The sequence below is a fragment of the Furipterus horrens genome, unplaced genomic scaffold (assembly GCF_987537825.1).
Source record: "Furipterus horrens unplaced genomic scaffold, mFurHor1.1.pri manual_scaffold_1, whole genome shotgun sequence".
Lineage (NCBI taxonomy): Eukaryota > Metazoa > Chordata > Mammalia > Chiroptera > Furipteridae > Furipterus > Furipterus horrens.
Window position 1 is genome coordinate 24,747,837 of NW_028327171.1, and position 17,120 is coordinate 24,764,956.

General features: G+C 45.8%; 1 protein-coding gene across 1 annotated transcript; it reads right to left on the reverse strand.

Annotated features, from left to right (window-relative positions):
- Positions 1–6,963: 6,963 nt before the first annotated feature.
- SHOX2 (SHOX homeobox 2) lies at positions 6,964–15,428 on the reverse strand. Its single transcript, XM_090273214.1, has 5 exons — positions 14,940–15,428; positions 11,832–12,040; positions 9,403–9,460; positions 9,002–9,090; positions 6,964–7,450 (listed from the first exon to the last, which is right to left on the reverse strand). Exons 1-5 carry the CDS (start codon positions 15,286–15,288, stop codon positions 7,157–7,159), a joined length of 999 nt encoding a protein of 332 aa, XP_090129340.1. The 5' UTR covers positions 15,289–15,428; the 3' UTR covers positions 6,964–7,156.
- Positions 15,429–17,120: the final 1,692 nt, after the last annotated feature.

Sequence of the window (17,120 nt, forward strand, 5' to 3'; positions counted from 1 at the left end):
CTCAATACCTCTGCTACCCTCCCCCTCTTAGCTGTCATCCTGCTCTCTATCTATGTTTTATTCCAAACTCCAGGCCACACAACATAATCAATATTCATATTGAGGAATTGAAATAAGTATGGATACCACTTCCCAATATTTTCCAAAACTGTTTCTAATCACAGACAGATAAATTCAAGATTCTCTCTATGTGACAAGAAAAGCAAATAATGAAAATAGAGAAGTACATCTGTGGAAACGTATAGTATGCCAGGTACTTTACACAGCTTATTTTATTTGATCCTAACAACAACCTGCAAGGTGTGTTACAGGACAGGAAGAGGACATAGGCTCTAGGAAGCTAAGAAATTCCTGAAACTTTGCATCTAATTAACGCATGGTATTGATATTTCAACTCAAGAACATCTGCTTCTAAAGGTAAGTCATATACTGCGCTATCACACTGACTCCCAAATTGAGATGTGTAAAACGTATTCTGATGTGGATCCTCTATCATTACAAAGATTTATAAAATAAAATAACAAAAGTGCTCTGAGCTCTTAATAAATATTATATAATATATGAGGCAGGTATTAGTAATATACCTGCATTTAAGCATTGGAAACAAGGACCACTTCATTTAGTCTGTAATTATACCTCATTGTTCATTTTATAGGTCCTTACAATAATAATTAAACATTTCTTTCTTTGTCTTATATGTGTTTTCAAACTGCTGTGAAGCATTGTTGATCAGCAGCCTTTGCATCTTTTGTTGCTAATGCTGCACAAACATGGAAAGCCAAAGAAAACACAGATGGTCCTATGGAACACAAGCCATGGCAACACATGGTATGCATTTAATGCTAACAAAGTTTGCTTCTTAATCTCTGGGTGTCGCTCCACAATTCCTTTATAAGGCTACTCATTTCCAAAAAAGGTTCAGTTTCCAAAAACAGGGCAAAAGACCACACGTGTGTTGTATGGCCAGTTAGATGCATATAATGTGTCTGAATGCCTGTAAGCAAGTGCACTTAGTACATGCTTCCTAGCATTGTCATATGTATTTATGAACTGTTTCCCCCTAGATGGTAAGCCCCTTGAGGGCAAGTGCCATGCCTGATATATCACCTTATTAGCTGTACATCACAGAGTAACAATATCATCTGTCCCAGATATAGTACTATGCAATCCATAAATTGCTCTGATGGATAAGGACCGCCCCCAACTATTAGTGATATTTGTCACATCTTCCAGATGAGGCTCTCAGAGACTAGGGAATTAGCTAGAATCACAAACTAGCAGGCAATGTTTTCTTGCCCACAACAGAAAGGTATTTATACCTTGTGTTGTACTGTTATTTTCTTCCTCTGAAGTTTTTATTATAAGGATTAATGCCTATTGGCCTTTTAAGTACAATACATATTAGATATGGCTTTATTTATACAGGTTCAAGGCACTGTTCTTAGGGATTCACCAATATTAATTCATATAATCCTCCTAACACCCCCATGAAATAAATGCTATTTTTACTCCCATTTTACAGATAAGGAAACTGAGGCACAGAGAAATTAACTGATCCAAAATCCCAGGACTGTTAATGTCAGCAGAGATATTTGAATCCAGGAAGTCTGGCTCTAGATTCTATGCCCTTAACTTATCCTGCACTATTCCGCTTGAATAAGAATCTACAAAGATCCTTGCTTAGGATATGTGAATAGTTGTTCAACAAGGAGGGGGAAAGTATGTTTACTCCTCCCTATGTGATTTATTTGATTATATTCTAAAACCTTTCCTCGTGCCAATAGAACTCCATGTAAGTACTATATTAAATTTTCCTGCACTGAAGGCATATGCGGTGGTTACCTTGACTGACACATAAAGTACCCAAAACAAAATACCCCAAGGCTTGAGGATTTTTTGTTTCATGAATTAGAGACATGAAAGAATTGCCGAGGCATCAGAAGTGTTATAAGCTCACATCTGTAAGTCTTTCTTGGAGATTTTCATATTTCTTATATAAGAATGTTTCCTGTCTGAACTATTTCAGTGTTCACTCTATATCTGAGCTTGAAATTTACCTAATCCTTTTTAATTTTTAATTTTCAACTACTTTTTCTTCACACATTGCACAAGCACTTTCTTTCAAAACAATGTTTAACACTTGTATGTTTTTATTTCAGTTATCTTGAAAACTTGCAAGTAAACATGCAACCATATTTAAAGGTTTAAAATTTGGGGTGTGTATAGATATATCAACACAAGTTACTAATTATGTATATCCAAGCCTATATAAATTAGGTTTTGAGGAACAAGCATCACAGTACGTACTCAGGCAGGTCATAATAAGAGATTCCATGTGGAATATAAAAACTACCTTTGAATAAATTATCCATAAGTTAACACCCTCATTAGAATGACATATTTATTATTTCTGGGTTTGTGACATTCCTTTAATGCACTTTGACTAACTGTTCCAATGGCACATTAAGAAACCATTGCAGGCTTTTTTCCTCCATTGGAATTTGCAGACTTTATTTACATTTGAACTAAAATAATTTAAAATAATATAACACAAAACAAACACCCATTTCCCAAAGTAGAATACCATTTTATTCTGCCCAGAAACATTTAATTAAAGCAGGATATAACTTCAGTAATTATTTTTGCACAGAATGACTCTAAAATTAATAGTCAATTGTTAAGAGTGTTTAAAAATTGGGAGACTGACAATCAAAACAATGTTAAATGCTTTGTTTATGTGATGAAAAGGAGTGATCCTTTAATTCCCTCACACACATTAAACTGATTTCACAGACTTTCTGCACTGGTGTTTAACATAGTCAAGTGCTTGAGGTTACATAAAATAAACAATCTTGAGATCTTATTGCAAATGTTTGCAATTTATGATGTAAACTGATTTGCGAAAAAAAAAAAAAACAGGATCCCATGTCACTGAAGCCAAAAAAGGCATTTTTCAGAAATCAAAATAGTTTCGAAATTTGAGCACTGTATTATACTAAAGTATTACCATCTGAGGATCTAAAAAGTTATAAATCTAAGGAAAAACTTAAAAATATATATTTATCAGTCTAGCTTCAAGTAGAGGCCTCTGATCCTACTGGGCCTCTTGCATCAGAGGGTCCTTAACACTACTAATGTCTTGCATAATCTCTTTTAGCGCAGTTCTCCCCACTCAGGGATTCTGTAGCTCAGGAAGGCTTTGCACACCCTTAAAGACTGGGGAGGGGGGTGAGCTTTTCATTAATTATATTCTACGGTTCCTGACTTTCGAACCAAACGACATACATGTTGGCCCTTATTTAAATTCAAAGTGAAGACTTCCTCGGACCCCTTCTCAGGTGGCTCTGGAAACTCGCGGTTTGGAACACCAGGCGCCTGCCCGAGAGTTTGGGCCGTGACACCCCAGGAAAGCCGGCGCTGCCTGAGAGTGTGCGGGAGACTGAGCCCTTGAGAGCGAGCCCGGGCCGGCCAGGAAAGGCAGCCTTCGCCCCCGCCCCCGCTGAGTCTCCGCAAAGCGGACGCGGAAGGAGGCGAGGACGCCACGAGCGTCCCTGACGCTCGGGTCGCACAGGCCGCGCGGGACTCAAGTTCGGTGGTCCGCGCCAAGAAAGTTTGGCCCTTTTCACGCGGCTTGGCTTGGCTTCGCGGCTCCTGGGCCTTCGGCGCTCCCGCCGGGGCCCGAACCTCTGGGGCTCTGCGCCCAGCCCAGCAGCCTCCTACCGCCCGGGACATTGCAGGCTGACCTAGGCCGCGCTGCGGCGCCCCCTCCTCAGTGCCGGGCGCCTCGCCTGTCTGGGTCTGGACGCACTGCTTCCTTTGACCTTAGGCTTCCCTGGGAGCTCAGCTGCGGCCGCGCCCAAGACTGGGCCCGGAACAGAACCTTCAACTCCCCTGCCCTAAATTCTCCCGTGACCTTCGACCTCCCTCGGAATGCCCGGGAAACATCCGATCCCGCGTCGGGGGCTGGATTAGCGTTGGACTTGGAGCCTGCGGGGTCGGAGCCCCGGCCCGGGAGCCGACGGACGCACGCCCGAGGCCACCTTGCCCAGGCTGGCGGATCGGCGCGGCCGCTTCAAAGCGCACTCCGCCCCTAGGCAGATGTTTATTATGAAAACTAGGGACGCTTGTCTGCTGGGAGACTCTCAGGGCCTGAGCGCTGAATACGTACCAAGTCCTGGTCAATGATCTTTGAAAGCACAAGCATAGATATGAACGATCACCCACGTCTACGCCGAGAAACAGCTTTTCAGTGTGAACTCAATTCGGGAGTGGACTGGCTGGGGTCTGCGGCAGCGTGGCCGGAGGACGCGGGGTTATGTCGGGGGTTGTGGGAGCCTCCTTTACGAGTCCTCCGGCCCAAAGTGGGCCTCAGGGGACACTCTGGACACCCTCAATTTTCGCAGACAGTGTCTCCCATTCCAAGAGCCCGCGCGGGAGGGGAGGGTCCTGACCTGTGCCTGGCCAGGGCCGATTCGTCGCGAACTCTTGTCTATCCCCAAACCCGCAGCACCTTCGGACTTTATACTAGAAGGGTTTCTTCTGGGAGAGGAAGCCAAGAGGAGAACGGAGGGAAGGGCTCTTCGATCTTCTGAGAACGGCTAAAACCCAACTTTTCCTGATCACGGTCCTGATCCTGGCTTCCACCTTTTACTAAATTTAACCAGACGAAGCAGCTACTTCGGTCCAAGAACTATACTGTAGTAGGAAGTGGGGGATCGCCCTTCTTAGTGCTTCGGCCCCACTCCGCGGCTCTCGCTCCACTCTCAAGTCATCATTGCCTGCCCGACTCCGGGGAAGGTCGGGGACCTGGAAACTGAGTGTCTATTAAGCCACAATTAACCCAGGTGAATTTCGCGCCGCTGTGATCCCGCTTCCCTCCTACGCAAAATATCCCCTAAATAAACTTCAAGGGTCACCGTGCAGCAAAATGAAGAACGAGAATCCATCTTGGGGAAGGGGGTTATTCTTTTCTATCTTAGATATTATCTGTATTGATTTTAGTGTAAAAATCAATCCGGTTTCTATGTTGGGTGGATAAAATGGGAGAGGGGAATTTCGTTCAGCACTAGTGCCACAGAGGCACTATTCTCATGGCCCCTTGATTGCGGCATGTAGGAGCAAAGGCAAGCGCTTTTCCAAGTTGGTAAAATCGACAGATACACATTCATCAAAAAGGAAGAAGGAAAGACTATCCTGGATAGTTTAATAGTAACAGGAACAAAGATGACGCGAATCCCATCAAATGAAACAATACTATTTTCATTCAATTGATCGCAAAGTGTCTTCAATTAATAACTTGGCACTTATTTAAAAGGTTTAACAGAGGTGAAACCGAAACATTTTGTACCGACAACACTTCATGAAATAACAGCATCTTCTTTTGTTTAAAATAACTTAATACACTAGAAAAAATATGGCAAATATAAATAATTTGTTTTCATGGAGAACAAATAGTTACAAAGCTCAACCGCATACCCAAGTTCAGTTAAAAAGAGCTTTTCCTCTTTTTTGTAAATTAGAAAGAAAAAAAAAAAACCTAAGAAAGCTTTCTAGAGAATTGGGGTAGATTGCTTAGTCCAGGGTACCCCATTTTAAACAGCTACATGAATTGAAGCAAACAAAAAAAAAATTAATATACACCTTTGTGAGATAAAATGTAAATGTTGAAAGTCAACCATCAGTTCACACACATTATAGCCAAAATAAACTTTGTTCATGTGTATCAACATATTTTACACAAACCTAGTGCCTGTATCTAGCTGGGTGTTCTTTAAGGTGACTGTGACAGGATAGAGAGGGGGAAATAAAGCACAGTCCTCAAACAGGACTTAAGGTAACCAGCAACAGGGTATAAAAGAAAAGGGGGGAGGAAAGGAGGCTATCACTGAGCCAGCGCCTGCTATGTGTCAGGCACCTTGTGAGGCGCTGTACCTTCATTATTTCATTTAGTCTTCTTGTTTTCTTTTTCCTTTCCCCACATTTTCTGTCTACCTTCGTTTTCTTGGGACAGTGTGTAAAGTTTTTCCCTTCCGACTTTTTCCTTTTGTCCCCCAGGATCAAAGGCAGGGCAAAAAAATATATAGAGATATACATAAAATTTCAGCCGCTTTTGGTATTGTTTTTCATACTGAAGATGAAAATGAAGTAAGTACATGTGTGTAAAGCAGGGAAGGGGGAGACACCATCAATGGAATACAAGTAACATGCAAACCGGAATTTACTGCCAGCAGTCTGGACAGTTCTGCCAAAGTAAGTTCTCAAAGAAATCACTGTCTGTGGTATTTTTTTGTATTATCACTTTTTTCTCTCCTTGTTTTTATACTCTCTTCCCTCTTCTTGCTCTTCCATTCGTGGTGGTTTTTAACTCAAAGCATCTGATTCAACGTAAAAGGAGGCCCGCCTCTTATCAAATTTCTCATATTAAAGTGAACTTCGCAGAAAAGGTCAGTTTCAAAACCGGTGGATTTCCCAGCTCCGCACTTTTTTGTTAAATCTTAACTCTTTAAATAAGTATACCTCTTCCTTTTGTTTTGCTTTCTTAGCCCATTGCGGGGGGCATGCACTTTAAGTTGGTAATTCCCCAACTCCCCCATTCTCTCGAAATTGGTCCAGGTTATTTTTCTGTATTTTTAAATGTATAAAATACTTTCATTTAAAAATTTTTTTGTTCCTTCATTCTCTCTCCGATTTTAGCTTCTTTCAAACAGCAATAAGAAATAAGTTCCATTTCTCTTTATCTGTTTGTCTTTTCTACTTTTTTTGCCCATTTTTTATTAACAGGATTTTTATTTCTGCGCAAGACTCCATCGTTGCTGCTTTGCCACGAACCACACTCCGCAGTCCCAGGAGTCCCTTGTCCAACCTCTCCCGACTTTCCCAAACCCGGCCCTACAGAGCTGAATCTGAATTCTAGGCTCTTGGGTAGGTAAATGGGCAGGAGCCACCGAGTCGGTGCGCCTTGAGGGATCGCACGTCCTGCGCAGAGTCCTGCCCTCCAAGTGCGAGTCGAGTCTGAGATGCTGAAGCGGGCAAGGGACGGTCAGCCAGGCGGAAAAGAGGCTGGGCTCTGAGGCGCGGAGGGGGTGACGGAGAAGCAGTGGGGCGCAGAGGGCGCGCATTCTGCATGCGCGCTGGAGGCGCAACGTGGGCGCTGGCGTCACAGACCCAGGGCGGCCGCGTGCTTTTTGGCTTTCAGTCTGAGATCCGCAATGCTGGAGTTCTTGCTGGTGGTCTTGGCGGCTGCAGCGGCAGCCACGACGGAAGCGGCGGAGGCCGAGTCCGCAGCCAGCGTGGCCAGCGGCAGTCCAAAGGGCGGCGCCGGGAACATCATGTAGGGCGCGTGCGCGGCCAGGTGCGGGTGCAGGTGGTGGTGCGCGTGCGCTACGGCGCTGTCCAGCTGCAGCTGCGCCTGAACCTGAAAGGACAAGGGCGTCACGTTGCAATGACTATCCTAGGGTGACAACAGAATAGAAACAAAGCATTAACGGAGTCCAGCTTGGCTCAGGGGAAGGCTGGGGCGGGGAACGGGAAAGGGGCATTTGGCTGACCTTTTCAGTCTGTTACTGAATCTGGGGCACCACAGGGATACTCCAGTGTCCCTGAGTCTCTGCAACTCATTCAGGGTGGCTTATCTCCCTCGGCCCATGGGACAGCAACTGCAGGAATGTGGCTGCCCCTTCGGGAACTGGGCCCATCAGAGGGCGATATTGCTATTGTGCTAAAACATCGCCCTCCCCCAAATAACACTGGTGTATTGGCAAAAAGGGGTGAGGCTCTGATACCCTCCTCTCTTGATGTTGTCATACACATCTTCCCTCACTGCTAAAGCCCTGAAGTACCAACAAGCAAACCACAAAACTTTGTATGTCACTTAGGGAAGTTACTGCACCTTCATCACAATTAACACAATTGTTAGTTCTTCTAACCTGTACTGCTATAAAAATTAGCTGAGGATCTTGTTTAAATGCAGACTCCAATTCAGAAGGTCTAGGTAGGGGCCTGAGATTCTGAATTTCTACCAATCTCCCAGGTGCTGCTGATGCTGCAGACCTGGAGATCACCTTCTAAGAAGTAAGGGTCTCCTTTTAAGATCTCCCTCCCCTCTCTTTCCCCAATCATACTTTCTGGTTTTCAAAAACCTAGCATCAGGATACCAGAGTACTGTGGTGCCAAGAAAGCTAAGATCTCCTTAACACTAACCCTCAATACATTGGTGCACCCATGTGTCTCCTCAGTGCAGGGCACTGGCAACTGAAGGCTAATTCGTGACTTCACAGTCATACCATGCAGGGGTCCTGGCTGAGGATGAGGCAGGTCAGACACTGGGTAGGAAAGGATTGTACCCTTAGGCTTGGAGAGCAGGGAGTTCAGAGCACTGGGATTTCCCAGGATTAAATCACTGCTGCAGGCTGTCCTTTTAAATGTAGCCTTAAAGGTTTCTTTATGGCTAAGAAACACATTGCAGAGGCAGGGCATCCCTGGGAAGACCAAGGCAAGGCTTCCTTCTCAACTAGAGATGAAGCTTTGTTTGCAGACAGCTTTTAAAAAATCAAGTCTGAGTTGGGAGTACTTTTATTTATTTCTTTTTCTTCTGTCAGAGACAGTTAATGAGACTAAGAGGCAGAAAATACCTAGAAAAATATTTAGAGAATTGCCTTGGAAATACCTGAGGACTAACCTCTGTATTGGATCTGACAAAATCTTAATCAAAAGGCTTTTCCCTTCCCCTCCCCAAGCTCAATCTTTAGTGCATTTTTAAAGGACTGGTTACTGCCCTCAGGCCTCTGTAGGTTTCCCATGAGGACAAAAAGGAGCAGACATATGGGCCCTTTACATTCTATCGGTTTTTAAAGGGGAGTAGGTCCACTATATCATCTCAAAATTGATTCTCCACTGCATGGCCACCTACAATGGGGCTTAGAGAAAGGGGATGTTCAACAGTTCAAGCAAACCTCCAGGTGTTTTTACAGTTAAAAACAGGTTGAAACTGGGCTGTACTTGCCTGCTGAAATGGCATCCTTAAAGCACCTACGTTGACATAGGGTGCAACTCTACAAGCTTCAAATTGGCTGGCAGCCCCTATAAGGACGCCTATAAAAATGGGGGAAACAAAACACAATAATGTGAAATTAATATTTCTAGCATTGTTCTCCAGGGTTCCAAATGGTACCAAGATAGAACTAATTCCTTTGGAAATGAACTGTTAGCTTCCTAAACTACTGCCATAGTTAAAATAAATGTAATTTACTCCCAAACATTACGGTTCTCATTAACTGCCTTCAGAGTAGATTTTTAAGTAAGAATCATGATTATCTTTGAGAAGATTTTTCTGTATTTGTAATAACAATATTTCCCATCCTCTTTTTAGTTAGAATACCAAATGTTCTTTGTCTGAGAACATACCTTTATGGAGTTGATTTTCTTGTTTTCTACATTTAGCTCTTCGATTTTGGAACCAAACCTACAAATTGGAGGGAAAATATAAAACCTAGATATTATGACTCAAAATATTTTAAAAATTACAAGAGTATGATGGAAAACAAATAGTGTTTTAGGCATGAATTAAAAAATGTGGCAGCAATCTTTGAATTAATAGAACAATCTCAATTTCTAATGTTAAAAATGTAAATGAATGACAAAAGTAGATAGATTTTATAGACTTCTACAAGATAAATAGTTCTTGATACATTGCTATTAGTTCTGGTTTCATTTTTCCACATTACAAAGTTCCCAAGGCCTAAAACTCTCGCTGATACCTGATACCAAAGTGATAATGGGTTTAGATGTTTGCCCAGTAAGACCTGAGTCGAATGTGCTCATTAATAGCCTGTTATATTAATTAGCTTCATCTTCAAGAAAAACCAAACACCAAAGCAAATAGTGACTCTTTTTTCCTGGGGGTTGGGGGAGGGGGATAAAAGTGGGGGAAGGGGTAATTAGTGTCATAAAAGCCTCACTACAAAGAAGTTTAGAATTTCTCTGTTCCTCTGTGCAATAGAGTGTAACACAGTAGCAGAATAATTATGCTATTATCATGATAATCTAATTTGCTTCTATAGAAATAGCCTATTCTTGCAGTTAGGGTAGTAGAGAAGCATCCAGAAAATAGCTCAAAAATTTTTTAAGTATGAAAAAATAAAGACCAGCACATAAAATTCACTTCTTATGATGAAAAATAAGAATATCCTGTGAAAGGACGTGGGATGGGGTATGAATCAACTAACTCCTGGATACTATTTTCTCCCAGATATTACTTACTTAAAAAAACTTGCCAATATTTAGGGGCAATATGACAGATTTTAAAAAATTCAAATGCAGATTGGTTTTTACTCTAATAATAGAGCATATTGACTGATTTGCAAATTAATGTTTAAAAAACATGAAAGTAAAATATTGCTTCTGAGCTTTGTCTTGTTTTTAAAAGGAAGTGTCATAGTCAATGTAAATCTTCAAAAATTCCCCTGCCATTTAGTGTAATAGAAGGGTAGATTTCATGCCAGGGTGGCATCCTTTGTGTAACTCACATGGCCTGAGGCTTCTTGCCTCTTTTTTTCCCTACTAGAGTTGGAACGGAGATACTAATGCTCATAACTGTAATAATTATCATCATGTCTTTAAGGGGCTGCTGAGCCTCTAGAGATCTCAGTACACAGAGCAAAGCAGGAGAGGCTTAAAAAGGAAGGCTCTGCTGTTGATGCTGTGATGACCAAGGCAGCCTATTATTACTTTTCCCCTTCAACTCCACTGCTCTGTTTTTGTCCTGATCCTATTACAAGATGCGGGGAAGCCCCATAAGAATTGCACAGTTCGCTGCAGATGGTGGTCTCTGCGCCCAGAGACCCAGGGAGTATCTGTTACAGTGATACTTTGTAACAGCTGCAGATGTTCAGGCCTAAAACTGCTCCATGTGTTCAAACAAATAATGACCATCATTTTCTCCTATTTTATTATTTGAGTGGAAATACAATCTGAAACATTTAAATTTGTTCTCTATAAACCTAAATATGTATGCATGTATGCATATAATTTTTCACCTTAACCACTGCCAAAGCCTACTTTTGCCATTACATTCACCATTATGACCAGTTAAAAAAGAATCAAACAAACACTCTTCCAATCCCAGCTTCATAGGGTATGGAACTTTCTGGGGATCAGAACTTGAAAATGTTAACATTAAGATCTGTGGGTTGTTTTAAAATCAAGTTTCTGTAGGTTCAGGTTCATGCTGCCTTGGTTAAGTGACTGAACAAAGAGCAACCAAAATGCATTTATTTGTCCGCTGTTTCACACACAGTTTGAGATTGACTGCTAATGGCAGACTGTAAATTTCTGCATTTAACAGTTGCTAATTTTCTTTATAGTCTGTACATCTATAAACCTAATTGGCATATCCGCTTGGCAAACCTAGACCCGGGAGCAGACCCTCAAGGAAACCCAACTCCAGCGAACAAAATATTCGTTGTAACTTTTAAGGCATCCAGAAGATAAAACGTTTTCTGTGGGATTTTTTTTTTAAGGCTTATAAAAGTAGGCCCATTAGGATTAAACCACATTAAAGACATCATGAGGCGAGGGGGTGTGGTTTATAGAAACTCTGGGAGCAAGCCCAGCACAGCTTTCTTCTGCTGGGAACATATGTTGGGATAGGGGGAAAAAAGGTGGGGGGGGAGGCAGTTTAAGACTAATATCTATGTACTTCGGAAAATAAGACCTCTACTAAAGACATCCCTTCCTTTCTCACCTCACTCTAGGCCCTTGAACCTGCACCCTTGGTGTGTGCCCCTCCTCCCTCCCTGGCCCCTGCCTGTATCTCCTCACAGCCAGTTAGTTACCTGAACTCGGGCCTCTGACAGCCCCAGCCGTTGGCTCAGTTCTTCACGCATGAAGGCGTCCGGGTAGTGGGTCTCATCAAAAAGCCTCTCCAGCTCATTGAGTTGTTCCAGGGTGAAATTGGTTCGACTTCGCCTCTGCTTGATTTTGGTCTGGCCTTCGTCCTCCATCCCTTTCGCATCCTCTTTGCGATCCTTCAGCTCCGGGGACACTGGAGGCGCCACCATAAACAGGGTCACATGTACGTCCACGCGTGTACACGGCAACACACACAGATAAAAACAACACAACAAATCCCATTAACCAGATTTGTCCCAAGAAGGTTGAAGGATCCTGCTCCGTCCCAGAGTTCCTGTCCAGTTCCTCACCCGGCCGGGAGGAAAAGGATCCTGGAGACAAGCAAAGATCAACTCTGCGTGGCTGCCCGCGGGCAAAATGGGCATTCACCCAGCTATCCCCTCTGCAACTGTGGCCTCAGCTCACCTCACTACCCACCCTCACCGTTCCCTTCCCTCCCTGGTGAAAACCAAATCCAATTCACTCACCCTCTCGCCCACTCACTCTCTCTCACGCACGCACAGAAATCAAAAGCGCTTCGCCCCGCCCGTCACCAGCGCAGTCCGAGAAGGGCGCGGTGAGGCCACGCTCTGCACCATTTAGAGAGTGCTGGGCCATTCTCAGACCAGCTCCGTTCTCTGGCTCTCTGACTCTCCCAAACTTGCTGGTCTAATTTGGTAACATTTGGGCCAAAGGGTCGCAGTAGGAGAACAAGACCCTTGTGCTCAGTGTTCCTAGGAGTCGTATCCCCAGGCGCTGGGTGTTGACCCAGGGCTCGGGCCAAACCCAGCGGACGGTCCAAGGGGCCGCCAAGGCCCCCCTGCCGGGCCGGGTCGCTGAGCACAGGCTTCCACGCCATGTTGGCAGCCGGGAGGGTTCGCAGGCCACGTTGGGCCAGAAGGTGAGAGGCAAAAAAACAGCCCCTGGTGGCTCGAGGAACTGACCACTGCCTCTGTTCTCTCCTCGTCTCTCCCCACTGAAAAGATCGACTGGACCCTAAACGCTTAAACCCATAGAGATCAACAGGTTCAACAGGAACATTCGTGATCCTCGGTTTCTATTGGTTGCTCAAAGCCTTTTCATGCATCCACCAGCTCGGATGTTTAATAAAATATGCATTTTTCTGCTCTGGGTTTGCACACATCCGTTGCTACTTTCCTGTCCTTTCTCTCCTCTTTAAAAACAGGAGCTCTGCAAATGTGAGCATAGAGAGACACCGGAGGGGTATGGAGATATATATATATATATATATATATATATATATATATATGCCAAGGGGCAGGGATATGGGGAGCCGTTTTAACATAAACTGCCCTCTGGAACCTTCCTCCCCTGCGTCTGAATCGCAGACTTAGATTTTTTAGGTGTCAATGCTGAGTTTTGGTAGTCGAAGCTGTTTGCAGTTTTTCCCAGCCCAGGTTCCTGATCAGCATGGATGTTAAAAATCATTTCCTGAAAAGCCGGCCTGTAGAGAAATTAATATTTGCCCTGAGCTTGGAAACTGACAATCCCAGGACTTCGTCTACCCTGGGTTTAAACCCTAACTTTGCCGGTCTTGCTCGCTGGTGTACCCAGGGCCCAGACCTGCGACTTCACTGAGGCTTCAGGAGGTTGCACAGAGCTGCCAGACAGCTACGCCAACACTTTTCAAATTTAGGGGGACCTGGTACCACGTCTCCAGGAAGAAGAGCCTCTAGACCTCAGCTCAGCCTGACATTCTTACTTTGGTGATTTTAAGTGATGCCAGCATTTCTGTTTCTCAGAGTTCGTTTTGTGGACATGTGTCCATCCTCCGGGAAGGAAGTGGATAACATTATAGCAAACATTCGTAGCCAAGTTAAGAAAATATTTTCCCACTAATAGTGTAATGAAATTTAAATATGAAAACACACTCTTCAGATTCTTCCAAAGGGGGCAAGAAGGCTTTGTCTATTTTGTGTCATCCACAATAGATACCTATCAAACTTTTGGGACTTCAAAGAAAAAGATGTCCACATTTCTAGTTGATTAATAGACTTAATATAATCTTTATTTTGCCCCTCAATTTCCACTTATTGGCCTAAACAGGAACAGACCGTGTTATAAACAACTTAATTGCTTGCTTAAATATGTGATTCTACGCATGTCACATATTTCCTTAATTGGAAAAATATGGCAGCACACCAGTGACTGCGGGGACCAAGTGCCAAATTAATTTTATTGTTGAACTCCTTTGAATTGGTACAGGACGCTGCACCATTTAGATAAATCCGTTTCCTAACACTTTGCCGACACCAAAGGATTCCCACCCTTCACCCCCTACAAAACCAGAGTGATGAATGAGTTGAAGTAGGGACGGATTGTGTAAATGTAAAAAAAAAAAAAAAAAAGCCCCCCCCCTGAAAAAAAACGAGTAACCGAACACGTCTCTCCAAATAAAGAAGACCTAAGCCTGCTTTGGCCTCGTTCTACCTTCATAGCTCAAAGAGAATGGGAAGTTTGGCCCCCAAGATCCAGAGATCCAAGGTCTTCGACGAGTTCTGGTGGTGTTTAGAGGCGACCCAAAACCCAGGGGCAACCCGAGGGTGACATTTTCTCTCTGTTTCCTCTTTCCCCTTTCTCTCTTTCTCTCTTTCTCAGGCCTAGGAAAAGGGTTCCAGCAATCTCGGCGCTAGGTGCTAATCGTAATCCCACCGCCTGGCCCACATGCTGCCAGTATCCCCGCCCGCACCCGGGCCCGCGAACTTCCCCATCCACCCGCGGGCCGTCTGGGCTGAGGCCCCAGCCTCCGGCTGGTGAAAAATGGTTTTCGGTGGGATGGGAATAGTGGGCGCATCTGAGAAGGGCGCGCACAAACCCACACGCCCCCCTCCCCACAGACACTCGGACCCCACCCACGACCGTGCACACCACCGGACTCCCACCCCTCCAACACCACTCCAGCTTCCAAGCTAGGATCCAAGGGCCCTCTCCGCGTCCCGCCACCCACCCCGCAGGGCCTCAGGGTCCTCTCCCGCCTAAAAGGAGTCAGGAAGGCGGGAAGGGGAACCGCGGCCCGGGGGTCAGGCCGTTACCCTCGGTGAGCCTCGGGCTGCCCGGCTCCCTGCTTCTCTCGGCGGCGCCCATGTCCAGCTCCCGGACGGGAGAGCGCCCTCCTCCAGCTCCTCCGCCTGCTCCTCCTCCTCCTGCACCTCCTCCGCCTCCTCCGCCTCCGCCTCCGCCTCCTCCTCCGCCGCCGCCTCCGCCGGCCGCCCGGACTGCCGGGCTGCTGCGGTCGTCCCGGCCCGGCTCCGCGCAGCCGGTCGGATCCTTGGCCCCGCGCAGCGGCCCGCTCTCAAGCACCTCCCGGTAGGTGATCGCTTCTTTCTTCTCCTTCACTTTCTGGTCAAAAGACTTGGAGACGAAAGCCGTAAGTTCTTCCATCGCCGCCGATGCCCGTCAGCCCCGCGCTCAACCTCTGGCAGCCGAGCCCCGCTCTTTTTTTCCTTCTTCTTTTTTTACTGCTCCAGCCCCCACAATAATAACACATCAATGGGGCAGGGGTGGGGGCGGAGAGGGAGGAGGAGAAAGAAAGAAGAAAAAGAAGAGAAGAAAGAAGAAAGAGAAGTAGAAGGAGAAAAAGAAGTAAGAAGAGGAGGAGGAGGAGGAGGAGGAGTGGGGGAGGGAGGGGGAGGAGGAGGAGGAGGAAGAGGGAAGGGGCGGGGGCCGGCAGAGGGAAATATGAACTGATGCTTCCCTGCCGGAGCGCGCTTGTTCAATGTTAAGATCTTTGACAATTCTTCCTGCGGAGAGTTCAGATCTGATAGCAACGCTGCGCTTGAAGTCTCACTATTTATACTTCGCAAAGGCGGCCCCTTGTTCTGAGTAAATTACCTCCCTTCGCAACTCGGAGGGACCCCTTCCCGGGAAGCACCCCCGCCACTACCTGGGGGTGGGGAAGTAGGGGTTAGGGGGAGAGAGCGAGAGAGAGGGAGGGGAGAGTGGTGGGGGGGGAGAAAAGGGGGAGAGAGAGAGAGAGAGAGAGAGAGAGGGAGGGAGAGGGAGAGAGAGAGAGAGAGAGGGAGAGAGAGATTAAGCTACAGCCAGAGCAGAGCAGGCTAGGTCTGGAGTGGGAGGGCAGCGAAGGGGGACAAGAGGGGGCGGGATGAGGAGGCAGGTCCCAGGCCGTCCGGCTTTTCAGATAGCCTCGGCCTCCTGCGCACTTGGCCATTAATCCAAGATTGACAAGAATCCCTAATTAATTTAATTAGGCGTGGATTTTGCGTTGGTGTCAAGACTTAGTTAAACACCAGGGAGCTGGACCTACTCCGCCGGGGCGTGGCCAGAAGGAAACTGACAAGTGCGCGGCTCCCCGAGTGAGTCCAGTGTCCCGACTCCGCGTCAGATCCCACACCCTCACGCCGGGGTGCCGCGTAACTGCCTGGTCCGCACAGCTGCCCGGCATCCCTGCCCTGCGTCAGGCGCCCCGCGACGCAGTTCCGTATCCCCGCTGCCAGCCTCACCCCACAGACACCTGGCACCCCGGCATCCTGGCGTCACAACCCTGCCCAGAGTCAGGGTCCTCTGTAGCTCCTTGAAAGGCTTCCCGGCCCGCAGCCAGAGCTGAGCCTGGGTCTTCACCAACCTCTCCGCTCTGGGGGATTTGTGATTCACCTCAGTACTTGCGTCCTGGAGCCCAGGCTGACTTCTCTACGGACAAGCCCGCTTGTAGGGCCGGTCGATTTAATACATTTCCTGAGCAGCTGTTCCCTGACAGATTCCATTTTAAAGTGTTTCCTTAGCGCCCGATCAAGGACAGTTAGACTTCCTTCCCTCTCTCAGGTCTCAGGACCCTCGCCCCATCTCGCTTGTAACTCTCCGTATCCGGACCCCTCCCAAAATGAACCACAGGAGCTCTTTTTTAGCATACCGGGAAACGTTCTATAGTTGATTTCCTCCTGATTTGGAAGCAAGCGATTATTCCTTTTTGAGTTTGAAAAAAAAAATCGAGGTTAAGTTTGTTACCCTCTTAATTTTATTTATTGTGTACTATTCAAAGAGAGATGCTCGTAGGGAGAAAGGTCTCTCGCTCTCTCCCTGGACTGTTTTAATCGAAACAGTTATGTAGAATGAAAGTCTATATTCCTGAGTCATTTATCTGTATTGTGTAGGACAGAGCTTGCTGTGAGAAGTGTGGCCACAAATGTATCTCACATAAGAATATTTACATATGGAAAGTTACATTATTTCAGTGTGTAAACAAATATACCTCTTCC

Bases quoted from the DNA above. Each gene is read 5' to 3' on its own strand.
- SHOX2 (XM_090273214.1), bottom strand. From the start codon at position 15,288: ATGGAAGAACTTACGGCTTTCGTCTCCAAGTCTTTTGACCAGAAAGTG. The intron at 12,041-14,939 runs GTAACGGCCTGA...TGGCGCCTCCAG, and splicing joins CAGCCCGAGGCTCACCGAGG to TGTCCCCGGAGCTGAAGGAT. The intron at 7,451-9,001 runs GCAAGTACAGCC...TTGTCACCCTAG, and splicing joins TAAGGATGCCATTTCAGCAG to GATAGTCATTGCAACGTGAC.